This window comes from Tachysurus fulvidraco, chromosome 9, assembly GCF_022655615.1.
Source record: "Tachysurus fulvidraco isolate hzauxx_2018 chromosome 9, HZAU_PFXX_2.0, whole genome shotgun sequence".
NCBI lineage: Eukaryota > Metazoa > Chordata > Actinopteri > Siluriformes > Bagridae > Tachysurus > Tachysurus fulvidraco.
Window position 1 is genome coordinate 20,140,453 of NC_062526.1, and position 14,357 is coordinate 20,154,809.

Consider the following 14,357-nt stretch of genomic DNA (forward strand, 5'->3'; position numbering starts at 1 on the left):
GCTAAGGAGCTTCATGGTTAATAGTTCAAAAGATGTAAATTCTTGAAACATGACACTAGAAACTGATAAGATTTGTTAGAAAACATCTGCAAGACCGCCGCCCTTAAAGTTCTCCCTGAGACTCTGTGGGATTAGAAAGGTATTTGTAATTAGGGTTGGAAGTGTAGTCAGATCCAGCTAGATGTTTGGTTGATGTTTGGTTGCTAGACATTTGGTTGTTTCAAAAATAAAGACTTAACATTTGATATATAATGTTGTGAATTTTTAGTGTAACCCAGTACGAGGCAGCTGAGAAACATAAATTTTGCAGTTGCCACTTTTGTGAACACTAGGTTAAATGATAAATGGAGTACTGGACTAAGGCAAATAGAGTGATTCTAGTGAGGAGGTACTCCAAAGATCTGCCCTGTTGGCTAGCTATCTGTATTTATCTGAGAAAAAAATTTGCAGTCAGTCAGTCAGTTTTCCGATTTATATACGGAAAAATGTGATATTTGGAGGAATGTAATAATTACCTTATTTGAAATTGATTGTGCTGGATTATATGGATTATGGAAATGCAATAAGTTGCAAAAATTGTCACTGTCCAAATACTTTTTACATTTTATAATTCATTTTCATAATCATTGTTTTGTTTCATTTTCATTTATTCATTAATCATGTTGTTGTTTTTAATCAGTTCATTATAATTGGTCATTTAATCAAGTTATTGATAACTCTAGATTCATCACGTTCATTACCTTCCTGTTAAAGCAGTCAGACGTTTTTCATTTTCTCATGACTTTATTTAGATTATTTCTTTGTCGTTAGCCGTTTAGTTCATTTCTTTGTCATTATCAAGTGACCTCAGTTCTTACTAAATATTCCACAGTTCTGCATTTCCTCATTTCTTCTTTCTAACCTATACAAAAAACAAAGGAACCTGACACTCTGTACATTTCTGTATGTATCTACAGATCTCACTAGGAATCACAAACTGTTTTATGTTTACTGTGTTGTATATGGTCATAATATGATTTTGTCAGAATGATCAATAACACCCTGCTTTTCCATTCTCACTCACCTGTCCATTGGCTGCCGCAGAGAAAGGGACAGCTGTGCTTTTTTGGTCCTTACTGCGGCTACCTCCACGCTCCTCTGCTCCTCCTCCTTCTCAGCCTCCAGTTGTTCCTGCTGGTAGAAGTTCCAAAACTTCTCTTGGTTTTATCTCCACTCCTCTTATTTGGCCTGTAAGAAAGAAACCAGAGACCATAGTAACACAGGCCCCTAAATACTCTGCTATACACATGACTAAAGCACCTCCTTTACCGATGAAAGCCATAACGTACATGTCCCCTGAGCCGAGAATTTCTGAAGCTTTAACCAACGCCAAGAAAACTAACTTTACAACTAGAAGGCCAACCTATTCCCATGCACTGTGGCCACATAACCAGACTGAAAAGGGGGATTCCTTCCAAGTTGTATCAGTCAGTAATCGTAAGACTAAGTCACTGACTCCACAGTGGGACCTGAGTGAGAGCAATGAGAACAGCTCTGAAGAACTCGATTTTCCATCAGGGTTTGGCTCAGAGTCATTTCTGTATGATATTGATTTAGATGAGAATCTTTTCAGTTTATTTGAATTCGATTCTACCTACTCTCTCGATGAAGGCCTGACCACTACCAGCCCAGACATATCACTGTTAGAATTTGCAAGTGCTCCTACTACCCCAGACAATGCCTCCTTTGAACAAGTTGAAACACAGAACAGCATGATGCTTATCAAAGCTCCAGGAGGGTCAGATGTGCAAATGAACCAAACTGGACTGAGCAGAATAACTGGACAAACAACAGAGCCTCCCTCTCCCTCAAGACCATCAATATCCCCAGCCTCCTCAGACTTAATGAGCACTGTGCCCTGGGATCTCCCAGTGGTTACAGGTACACGGTGCATCTTTACAGATGTTAGGAGGTATTACCAAGGGTGTGTCAAGGTGCCAACTATGTCTCCAACAGTCATTGCACATGGGCAGACAGGAACTTTAGAGGAACAGTATAAATTTACAGAAACCACTCCTATCATAACTGTCTCACTAAAATATCCATCTGATGATATCCTTTATCAAACAGAGTTGTTCACAGATCCTTTGACAGACGGTAATTACCCTATTCGAAGTAGTGATCCCTTCAGAGCAGAGGCACCAAGGCCAACACCTTCAATGGAGGTTCAGCATGAATATGCCATCAGGCCCAGTCCATTGTCCCTTGCTACCCTTTCCTCAGCTCCAACAGATGGCACTTCAGAACACTTCCTTGCCTCTGGTGCAAACGATAGTGGAGACCTGACTCTGTCCCAATCAGAGAATTTATTTATCTCAACCCTCAACCCAGTCTACTTTAACTCTGTGAGTACCCCTAGCTTTGTTGCTCCATACTTCCTCACTGAGAGTACAATTGCTGAATCGTCTGTGGTTGGACAGCCTACATTAGACACACTTCATGGGCTGGAGCCATCACAAGTAAATAGACCTCTTGAGCCTATATACAGGCAAAAAGACAATAATTCTTCAATGGTTGATCAGTCGGGTCTGTCATATGCCTTTAATATATCTGTCAGTGGCAGGTCTGAGATCCTGACAGACATATGGGACATCTCTCCTTCTTCACCCCTTAATTCAAATTTGGAAATGAGATCACACAGGGATGATGGATTGCTCATGTTTAGTTCAACCTCTGACAACAATTTTGACACATCTCCTGTTTTACTGGATTCTTTGAAAGCTACAGAAGTGGTCAGTGTCACAGAGGAAGGGGGCTATGCACGAAATCAGGCAGCCCTGTCTGACCTTTCTGTCTCCTCACCATCACCATCCCTCTCACTCACTATGCTTCTGGACTTCCAAAGAAGACTGTCTGTATCTCAGAGCTTAAAGGGGACTTCAAATTATTTTGATGACTCTCAAGAGCATTCAGAGATGCTGCAGCTTTCAAAACTACTCGCAGATGAATCTGTATTCTCTTTTCAGTCTCAGAAAGATTTTGATGAATTTAACCCCATTCTTGAAACACAACTTTTCCCTGACATACCAGCTAACAGCTACGTGTATATGAGGACCTACAGTGAAAATTACATTAGCACTAGCAAACCACAAATACCAATTCATCCAACAAGCACTTACAGCAACGATAGAACAGCTGAACCCAGTACAATTGTTCCAGAGCACACTGGAGCCAATACATTCACTATCTCACAATCTAAGCTGTTGAGCAAAGACGGCTCTCTGATGTCCAGTTCAATTTCTCCAATGACCTCAACCTTGATTGTGGATGTACCACATCAACCAAACACAGAACATCACTACATGCCAGGTTTTCCTCAAGTAACCAGTGGATTTCATCATGCTTTCACCTTTCCCATCAGACAGTCATGGCCTTCAACATTAGAAGCAAGTGTACATAGCCTTGCTCTAGACATTCACCCAGTGGATACTAGTTTTGCAATTGAGGACCTTCAGGATACTAAACATGTTCAGTTCTCAACAACAGAGCAGCTTTTTTGGTCTGAGAATGAATCAGCAAAGCCCTCCAGCAATAGCAACAATGTCCTGATTGTTCGTCCCATCACCACAGATAGAGAAATGCATCCATCTCCCCCGGCTGCTTACGACCAGTCCTTTGTCTCCACAAATGGCACGCTTCCTCTGGCTTCCCCTCCTAATGGAGTCATTGCAGACTTTCACTCAGTGCCTACTGATGCCACCCATGGAACCACTACAGACACATCCGAATTTATCCCATGCCCATGTAAAACGTTTTTTCACAGTTCTTGCCATTGTGGACTTTCATCTGGGAACAGTATGTTTTACAATAACGACATAGACCTTAGAAAGAGTTGTAGATCCTTCTCAATCATATCTCTGCTGCTGATCACAGAATGATGGTGTAAAGGGGAGAATCAGCTTGTTCTATTGTCCAGATTTTAGAAAGATATTGATTGTGTTTTAGTGGAAGTAGATAGATATTAACAGTAGTTTTCACAAAAAAACATTTCTGTATGTTCTTCACGCTACTTAGCTTCTCCATCTGATTTTTTTGTTTTGTTTTCTTTCTTAGGAGACCGCTATACCAAATGTTTCTAGAACTTTCACATGTTTAAAAGAAAGAGATGTGTGAGAACACGTTGCTAAATCGATTGCTTTGTGGTGAATGTATTTAACTTCCTGTTGTCTCCTAAGAAGGTTGTGGCATGGAGTAGAGATGCACTGAGCTTTAATCCTACACTAACAATGTAAAACATGACTGCCATCATGTGATGGCTGTGGGGCATAGCAGCAGGCTGCTTCAACCAGACCACTCAGTCAGGTGTATAATAGCGTTTGAAGGACCCGTATTCTAAAACTTGTTCAACTTTTTATTTTTATCTTTTTGAAAAACACAGCCAGATTTTACTGCCATAAGAATGAACATAAGTATGATTACACACACATACTGCCTGTGTGTAATATATCAGGAGATAAATTTAGACGACTGCTACAGAAATACGCTATTATACTGTATGTTCGGGTAAACAGACAAGCTGTAATGTTACAGCAGAAATATCTCACTCAAATCGAGAATCTAAAACTAGCGCAATACCACAAAATTGGGATATTTATTATTTTATTTCCAGGATTAAATTTATTCATTCTAAATATTGAATTAGCTATAGTGAATGAGATTGTTTATAGATATGCTAAGTGGTCTAATTTGTGTAGGGGCTTATATATATATAAAACCTTTTCTACAGCCAGCAACAGCACAGTCTATTTCTTTTTCCTTCTTTTTACGATTTCAATTCACTTTATATGTAAATGTTCTGTAAGTTGCTATAGTCATATCACAACTATACAGAATTTATAATTTGCTGTCAGCTTTGTTTATATAGATTGAGAAAATCAGGTTTCTAAGATACGGGCCTTTTAAATGAATAATGATTAAGAGTACGCGGTTTTGGATGACAGGATGAAATGAAAAGTAAATAGGATTTATGAATCATTTTATTAGTGTCATCTCTTTTATTTTCCTACTGCTGTGCTTCACGGTCTACTGCACAACTAAAAGATTTCATCACTACTAACTTTCGTCACGTTTATGCTCTTGAATAAACTGATCTTTGCTCCTATTTGAATTTTCAGAGTTTACCTTCTACAGGATTGCTTTTGTATCAGATGATCTACAAATCACAGATGAAGCGCTAGAACAATGGGTATGAGTTCGCTGTAAATCTACTCTACAACTCTATACTACAGTGTCGTGCTAAGATATTTACACTGTGTATCTTGTTGTGTTTGTGCTTTCCTACAGTTGAATCAAACTTTCCTGGACTGGAATCAGACTATTTATGTAACGAATGTCAGGTGAGAAACGGTCACTAATCTTCTGATGTCACTGGATAACAACAGATATTCACATTGTTGTTGTTGTTGTTGTTTGTGTTATCACTGTACTCATATTCACTTTAGCATTCTTACCGGCACTGACTCCTCTGGGATGACAATCAACAGGTAAAGCATTACACTTTTACTTCTACTTACACACTATACACTCCTTATGTATTAAGGGACTTAATCTGTGTTATTGTTGTTGTTGTGGTTTTTCCAGATACACTGCTCTGCTGGTGTATAGAAACACTACAGGCAAACTTCTGACTGCCGCTGACATCAAGAACAGGCTGAAGAGCTTTCCTGCAGGCAGCTTTACGTTAGAGAACATCGACGTCAATGCAGTCGGTATGAACTTTAGTCAAATTTCGGTCTAATTTAGATTTTTAAACCTTATTATTGATCTCCTAGAAATTATAAAAGCGATTGATCAAATGTGATAAAACTCAACAGAGCCTTCAAATGAGTCCTTAGTCATTTTTCTGATTAAATATTATGAATCTTGGAGTGATTATTTTAAACACGTTAATAATTTAGAGTACCATATGTGCGTACTTTGTCATTTTTATGACATTATAACTGATGTATCTGAATCCTTCTACAGAAAACTGTCAGGCGGAGGAGACGCCACTGCATTATAAATGGCCGGAGAGCAGACCGTCAGTCACTTATTTCATTCCCTGCTTCCCATACAAAGAACAGAACGCATCCAGGACATGGTGTGTAGACACTGGACCTTACCTTTTAAACAAAAACTTCTGCACTGATTATATAGATGTCAGGGTTCACAAACATATAAACCCCTTAACATACGTCAGAACAAGTTTGTTTTTCTCTCTCAGCAAAATCAACGCAGACAATTATTCATCATTCTGGGACCAGCCAAACCTCTTGAACTGCAAAGATATAGAAGAAATTGAAGTTTCACAAGGTGACATTGTGTTCTTTTAGCTCTTAAATTGAGATGGATAGTGTCGGTAAATTCATAACATCACATAAACTGCTTTTAACAGAAAATGCTGCAGACGTTGCGGTTCAACTCGCCGACATCACAAACAACGGGCTTTCCACCACGGAGCTGTCGAAGGTTGTTAGCGTGGTGACCAAGCTGGTGAATGTGGCACGAATTAACGTCACCTTGGCTTCCACTGTGGTCAACATCATTTCCAACGTGATGATCAGCTCCGAGGCCATGCAGCTGGCTGCCTCAGAAATGTAGGATTTTTTTTTTTTTTATCTCAGCCAGATCAGGACACTGGGGTTTAACTACAGTCAGCCACTTACTTAAAGCACAAGCACTTGCAGTTAAGCCTGACAAACAAGTCAATAAAACAAATAAGTTTTCTCTGAATATATTCTTTCAGGGCACTAAGAACCATGGACAAGTTGGTGCAGAAGATCGAGTTTGATGGTCCTTCACTGACCATCACCTCCAAGAACTTGGCAGTGGGAATCTCAGCTATTAACTCCAGCAGTTTTAACGGAGCTAATTTCAGTGCCTTCATGGCTCTAAACTCCTCAGACCCTCAGGTACACCAATCTGTACTGTCTACATAGGCTGCCTGTGCTCCATGCTCGTTCTCTAACAGTTAATCCAGAGCAAGATAACATGCTTCTGTGCACTCTTGCTGTCTCTCTGTATCAGATCGATTTGGAGTCAGAGGTCGAGAACTCCTTAGCGAGTGTCTCACTACCTGCCACTTTGCTCCATAACCTGAGTGAGGCAGATGTTGAGATCATCTCCAGAATTCACTTCATGTTCTTTAGTAAAACAGGGCTGTTCCAGGTGAGTGTTAACCTGAACCCAGTTTTTCAGCCACATGCATTTGGATTATACTGTAATTAAACTGCTTTGCTAGCATGAGTTATACATTCTGCATGATATTGAATACACATACTGTTCCTCATGAGGAATCTAACTTCTAGACATTCTGATGAATTTTGTATTTACAGTATTATGGATCATTAATGGTAAGGTCATAGATTTCTGGTGATTGTGTAAACTAACATATAACCTGTAACATATAAAATGTTTAAGTAGAATATTAGTAGAATATTATCAAAAACTGAGGTTTGTTCATCTTAAATGTATATTAATAAACAGATGTCACTCTCATGTCACTCTGACATTACTCTGACATCACACTGACATCTCTCTGACGTCACTCTGAAGTCACTCTGATGTCATTTTGGCATCACTCTGTTGTCACTCTGACATCACTCTGTTGTCACTCTGACATCACTCTGAAGTCACTCTGATATCACTCTGACGTCACACCTCCTGGTCGCAGAGCAGTCTGTAGTCCAAAGTGCTTCTTGGAGTAATCCAGGATTTATGATTGTTTTCCATCAAATCAGACACCTTATCTAGTCAAAATAAGCCGTTGTGTTACATTTAAATATCTAATATTAATTTTGAAATGTTATATTATTTTAATCTTTATATTAACCGTTTGTTTTATGTTTATGTTCTGTAAAGCTGCTTTGAGACAATGTCAATTGTTAAAAGCGCTATACAAATACATTTGAATTGAATTGTTAGCAGTAAGGATCTAATATTCTACTTATATGTTTGTATTATATAACAACAGTGTCCTGTATCTTTGTTAATAATACTTGTATAAAAACATTTCTTTGCTAAGTACGACCTTAAATTCAGCAATAATCAGGGATCTCTGATCGAAAAGAGATATATTTGTTTACAGTGAAGAGCATAAAGAGATGATTCTGATCTAATACACACACAGGGAGATTACACACTCGATCCATCTTTAAAAAAACTTAACTAGATGCTTACACACTGACAGTGTAGTCTGTGAGCACAGTTCAGATCTGAAAAAATGTCAAAGTGAAAGCTGTCGTGTGGAGCAGGAAGCAGGAACCTGAGACGAACCTGTAGGAGGAGCTTTGAGTTCAGGTGCTCTGGTGAACACAATTCGTACTCAAGTCTGCAGGACGTAAAGTAACCCAGATGTGTGTTTTAGCTGATGACGACATCATTATTTTCTACAAAATGCATGTAAATTGAGGGTTAGGGGGACATCAAGGAGTTGAGACACCTCATCTCCCACAGAAAATAAGCCCAGTGTGAAAATCTCCTCATACACCTTGAATGGACCAAAAGTGTGAACAAAGTAAAAAGGACCCAGTTCTTCCTTATGATCCTTTTATGCTCCATTAAAGCAGTAATGGAGTCACAGATCCCTTTGTGTTCATGCTATTGCTTTTTGGGTTCTAGTCCTCCCTCAGTGCTGTGCAGAACTTCTTGCCTCCTGATGTCCACTTGACATCATTCAACCATCCATAATGACATCAAACACTGACGATCCATTCTGATCAAAACACCATGAAAAAATAAAACTTTAAATGCTGATAAGAAACATCTCTTTCACACAGACAGTAAAAGACATCGATGGGAATGAAACAGCTTTTACAGATCCCTGATTGTTGCTCTTATTTGTTTCTAATCTAATGTCTAGATGTCACTAAACCTAGGATTTAATCTAAACATGAAGATTAGTATGGATTTATTGTGTCCTTGTCTCCTGTAGGACCAGCAGGACAACGGCATGTCCTTGAACAGTTACGTGGTGGCCAGCAGTGTGGGAAACTTTTCCATCAGTAATCTTGAAGATCCTGTGGAAATAGAGATCACTCATCTGCAGAATCAGGTATCAGTTCTTCTGCTTCTGGAGTAAAACTCATGAGAGAAGACGAGCGATTTCCTTTCCGCACAACACATTATCTTAAAAAAACCCCTGTCAGATTCTGATGTCCTGCTGCACTGCTCATGTTCTCACTGTTTATCTAAAGAGTAATGAGCTGAGTGATTGATCCTGAACTGGTGAATAATCATAAACCAGTGTAACTGAGTTTCATTTACTTACATAGCTGCTATGAATTTGTTAGTAATAAACTTAAACCCTTCTGCTTTTTTTTAGTGGTATCAGAACCGACTGTGTGTATTTTGGGATTTCAGCATCCAAAGTAAGTGTGTTATGTTTGGTCTTTAGCTGAAGTGTGTGGTTTCTTCCTCTTGTGTGTGTCAGAGTGCAGCATTACTCTGAATTTAATCTGTTCTATAGATGGTACAGGAGGCTGGAACAGTGAGGGGTGTCGGGTCAGTGCCCAGTCCAACAGCAACAAGACAATCTGCCTGTGTAACCACTTAACACACTTCGGGGTTCTGATGGTGAGATACAGCTCCTCTTCATCATGGGGTTAAATCAGACAGCATAATAATAATGAGCCAGAAAGACAGACAGACAATTGGTGAGTAAGATAGACAGTCACACAGACAGACAGACAGTCAGTTAGTGAGTCAGACAGACAAATAGACTGACAGACAGTTGGTCAGTCAGAAAGATATTAAGCCAGACAGATAGACAGACAGGTGGTCAGTCAAACAGACTATCAGTCAGATAGTCAAACAGACAGACAGACAGACAGGTGGTCAGTCAGAAAGACAGTCAGACAGACAGGTGGTCAGTCAAACAGACAGTCGATCAGTCAGATAGTCAAACAGACAGACAGGTGGTCAGTCAAACAGACAGTCGATCAGTCAGATAGTCAAACAGACAGACAGGTGGTCAGTCAGAAAGACAGTCAGACAGACACACAGTCGATCAGTCAGATAGTCAGACAGACAGGCAGGCAGGCATAAATGATCAAGATCATTTTACAGTTTGGAAAACATGGCTGTAAACCATTTATCCTGGAATGTAAAAGTTTTCCACATAAATGTTCATGGATGAAGAAGCTTAGCTCAAAGCTCAGTTGTGGATTTGATCTGTGTGCTCGTGTAGGACCTGAGTGGATCTGCAGTAACGATGAACGAAGGGAACACCAAGATTCTCACCTTCATCACGTACATCGGCTGTGGCTTGTCAGCCATCTTTTCAGCTGTAACCATCCTAACTTATGTTGCCTTCGAGTGAGTTACTCCTTAAATGTCTTCAAGTATTTAAGATCATTTAAGATGTCTGAAAGACAAGAGATCACACCTGTAGGTCTTGTAGCTTTCATAATAGAAAAGTAACTGACGATTAGGTGATGTGTGAGAACTTGTGAGATCACTGACACACACACTGCTGAAATTACAGGAAATTGCGTCGAGATTATCCGTCAAAGATCCTGATGAACCTGAGTACCTCGCTGTTGTTCCTCAACATGACGTTCCTCCTGGACAGCTGGCTGGCTTCCTATGAGATTCAGGGTCTGTGCATGGCTGTGGCTGCCTTCCTGCACTTCTTCCTTCTTACCTCATTCACCTGGATGGGCCTTGAGTCCGTCCACATGTACATCGCCCTGGTCAAGGTCTTTAACACCTACATCCGGAGGTACATCCTCAAGTTCTGCATTGTTGGATGGGGTAAGTCACAGCCTGATGGAGGCAGTAAAACATTTGCACCAATGTGTTTCAGGATCTTTGGGGAAAGTTGAAAAATGTTATGGAACGTTTTTGTTGAATGTCTGGGAGATGCTTTCATGTTGACATGAAATTCTATATATTATAGTTTCTTATATCACTTTAATCAGCATCGTCCACATCAGACTCACATATTTACTGCTGTGTGCTTAATACTGTAGATTTATGTATATGATGTTGTATAACCTCCCGTTGTTATCATATCTGCTGCTTTATTCAGGACTTCCAGCTGTAATTGTAGCACTTGTTTTGGCTTCTGACAAAAATTCCTACGGAAAGGAGTTTTATGGAAACGGAGCAAGTGGTCAAGGATTGTCTGAATTGTAAGTTTGAGATGGAAACATTCACACTGTAGATATACTACACTACACAACAATACACTACACAGCACTACACTACACAACACAATACTACACACTGTAAATATAGTAACTGCACTACACACTGCAGATATACACACTACACTACATTACACTACACAACACTACACTACACACTGCAGATATACACACTACACTACATTACACTACACAACACTACACTACACACTGCAGATATACACACTACACTACATTACACTACACAACACTACACTACACACTGCAGATATACACACTACACTACATTACACTACACAACACTACACTACACACTGCAGATATACACACTACATTATACTATACAACACTACACTACACACTGCAGTTATACACACTACATTATACTATACAACACTACACTACACACTGCAGTTATACACACTACATTATACTATACAACACTACACTACACACTGCAGATACTGTATACACACTACATTATACTACACTACACTACACACTGCAGTTATACACACTACATTATACTACACTACACTACACACTGCAGTTATACACAGCACACTACACACTGCAGATATACACACTACATTATACTACACAACACTACACTACACACTGCAGATATACACACTACATTATACTACACAACACTACACTACACACTGCAGATATACACTCTACATTATACTATACAACACTACACTACACACTGCAGATATACACTCTACATTATACTATACTACACTACACTACACACTGCAGTTATACACAGCACACTACACACTGCAGATATACACACTACATTATACTACACAACACTACACTACACACTGCAGATATACACACTACATTATACTACACAACACTACACTACACACTGCAGATATACACTCTACATTATACTATACAACACTACACTACACACTGCAGATATACACTCTACATTATACTATACTACACTACACTACACACTGCAGTTATACACAGCACACTACACACTGCAGATATACACTCTACATTATACTATACAACACTACACTACACACTGCAGATATACACACTACACAACATTACACTACACAACACATTGTAGATATACACACAACACTACAGACTGTAGATATATACACTACACTGCACTACACTACATAACTCCACACTTCTCACTGATTCTGATCCCCTGTGTCTGATCAGTTGCTGGATTCGGAACAAGGCCGTGTTCTACGTGACGTGTGTGGCCTACTTTTGCGTCATCTTCCTTTTGAACGTGGCCATGTTTATCGTGGTGATGATGCAGATCTGTGGCAGGAACGGAAAACGTAACAACCGCACGCTTCAGGAGGAAGTGCTGCGTAACCTGCGCAGCGTCATCAGCCTCACCTTCCTGCTCGGCATGACCTGGGGCTTTGCCTTCTTCGCCTGGGGGCCGGTCAATCTGGCATTTATGTACCTCTTCTCCATTTTCAACTCACTGCAAGGTGGGTGAGATATGACAAGACTCTTCCTCTGTAACAGAACCTGCTTTAAATCCATCGTTAAATCCATTTAGATATGGTTTAAAGCATGACGGTCCTACTGACAGATAGATGTTTACCCAATTACCGATCAGTTAATAAATAATGAAACTCGTATCTATCCTACAGGACTATTCATCTTCATATTCCATTGTGCTCTGAAAGAAAATGTGCAGAAGCAGTGGAGAAGATATTTATGCTGTGGAAAGTTACGCTTGGCTGATAATTCAGGTATCTCAATACAGACACATATAGCTCGTCTGATCTTTTGGGAAAATGTAGAATGGTGTCGTTTTGGACAAATGTTAGCAATCGTTATATGATTTAGAGGAGTTTGAATATTTAATATTACAAAGCCAGGTGATCTCATGAGTTCACAGGAGGAAACGTTGCATGAAGGGAGATTAAGAGATTAAGCATTGTATTGTAAATTACTGTTACATCCAATACCATCACCCTCAGATGCTAACATTTGGCTAATTGTCACAGACTGGAGCAAGACTGCCACAAACAACACCAAGAAGGTGAGCTCTGATAATATCGGGAAGTCGCTGTCCTCCAGCTCGTACGGCTCCACCACAGTCAACTGGACGTCCAAAGCCAGAGTCACGTTGAACCCTTTTGCAAAGCGACACAGCAGTTCAGGTGAGCAAGTCCTACAGCATGCTGTTTTCAGGTTGTTTCATGAACACAAATTTTGTGTTAGCATGAAAATCACTTAGCTAAGCCTGACCGAAGTCACTCATTTTACACTCATCATATTTCTTTACGGCAACATCATATACTGACAAAAACTGACTTTGTCAGTATGCTGGTATGGTGATTTTAGCAATGGACATTGTCACAAAGCAGCTTTAGATTTAGCTTAGATTTAAGCGCACTTAATCTACACTTGTGGAAATTACATAACAAACTGCTGAGAATTCGTTTGTTTTGTCTAATGCCACAGTTGTTTGTTGGTTCTAGGGTACGGCATGATGTTCAGGTGCACGAAGCGGTTCATGTAAGAAATACGATATTCTTTAATCCTTTATATCAAGGTTCCTTTAACTCCTTTAACGTGAGCATAAGCAGGTCACGTGCATTAATACTGCATACATCCATGCGTAACATTAACAGAGTGGTTTATCTCATTAGTGAGTAAAACTAAGGCCACAGTGACCAATAGGATCAGTGTAATGAGGAGGTCTGTGTCTGATGAGCAGCAGAACTCAGATTTGAGGCTGAACAGAAAGCATTAATAGAGTTCTGTTCACTTTACTGTTTAATAGCATGCTGAAACTGATCATTTCTGTGGACCTATTTTGTTAACATTACTTGGTTTGGTAATACTTGTGGATTTCTAATATTGCAGTATTTTAGTATGTAATACTAAGTTGTGTGTTAATAATCTTGGTGTGCTACTCTAATGTTCATTAAACCTCATTGCATTGGACTAGAAAACGAACATGCGACGATTAATACTATACACGATATGTACAACTTCAGGAGGTCCAGACTTGACACCCAGCCCAATGCAAGAGCTGATTCTACCATTTTGTAGGAAATCATATACATCAGTATATACATATATATATATATCAGTATATACATTCCTTGCTTGGGCAGATCATCAGTTAGGTCTTTCACTATTAGACCCCCACTCAGCAAACCAGTTAATCAAACTTTATCACTC

At 39.5% G+C, this 14,357-nt stretch overlaps 1 protein-coding gene across 1 annotated transcript in view; it reads left to right on the forward strand.

Annotated features, from left to right (window-relative positions):
• The window catches only part of adgrg6 (adhesion G protein-coupled receptor G6), a 33,651-nt gene that overhangs the window by 17,947 nt on the left and 1,347 nt on the right, over positions 1-14,357 (forward strand). The window contains exons 11-29 of the mRNA XM_047818698.1: positions 1,048-3,834; positions 5,154-5,224; positions 5,323-5,375; positions 5,481-5,522; positions 5,620-5,747; positions 6,004-6,118; positions 6,242-6,330; positions 6,413-6,614; positions 6,764-6,929; positions 7,045-7,185; positions 8,951-9,070; positions 9,341-9,386; positions 9,485-9,591; positions 10,205-10,332; positions 10,502-10,770; positions 11,048-11,150; positions 12,363-12,646; positions 12,812-12,913; positions 13,172-13,327. Coding sequence (XP_047674654.1) covers positions 1,048-3,834; positions 5,154-5,224; positions 5,323-5,375; positions 5,481-5,522; positions 5,620-5,747; positions 6,004-6,118; positions 6,242-6,330; positions 6,413-6,614; positions 6,764-6,929; positions 7,045-7,185; positions 8,951-9,070; positions 9,341-9,386; positions 9,485-9,591; positions 10,205-10,332; positions 10,502-10,770; positions 11,048-11,150; positions 12,363-12,646; positions 12,812-12,913; positions 13,172-13,327 — 5,109 coding nt within the window. The remainder of the gene's footprint in view (positions 1-1,047; positions 3,835-5,153; positions 5,225-5,322; positions 5,376-5,480; positions 5,523-5,619; positions 5,748-6,003; positions 6,119-6,241; positions 6,331-6,412; positions 6,615-6,763; positions 6,930-7,044; positions 7,186-8,950; positions 9,071-9,340; positions 9,387-9,484; positions 9,592-10,204; positions 10,333-10,501; positions 10,771-11,047; positions 11,151-12,362; positions 12,647-12,811; positions 12,914-13,171; positions 13,328-14,357) is intronic.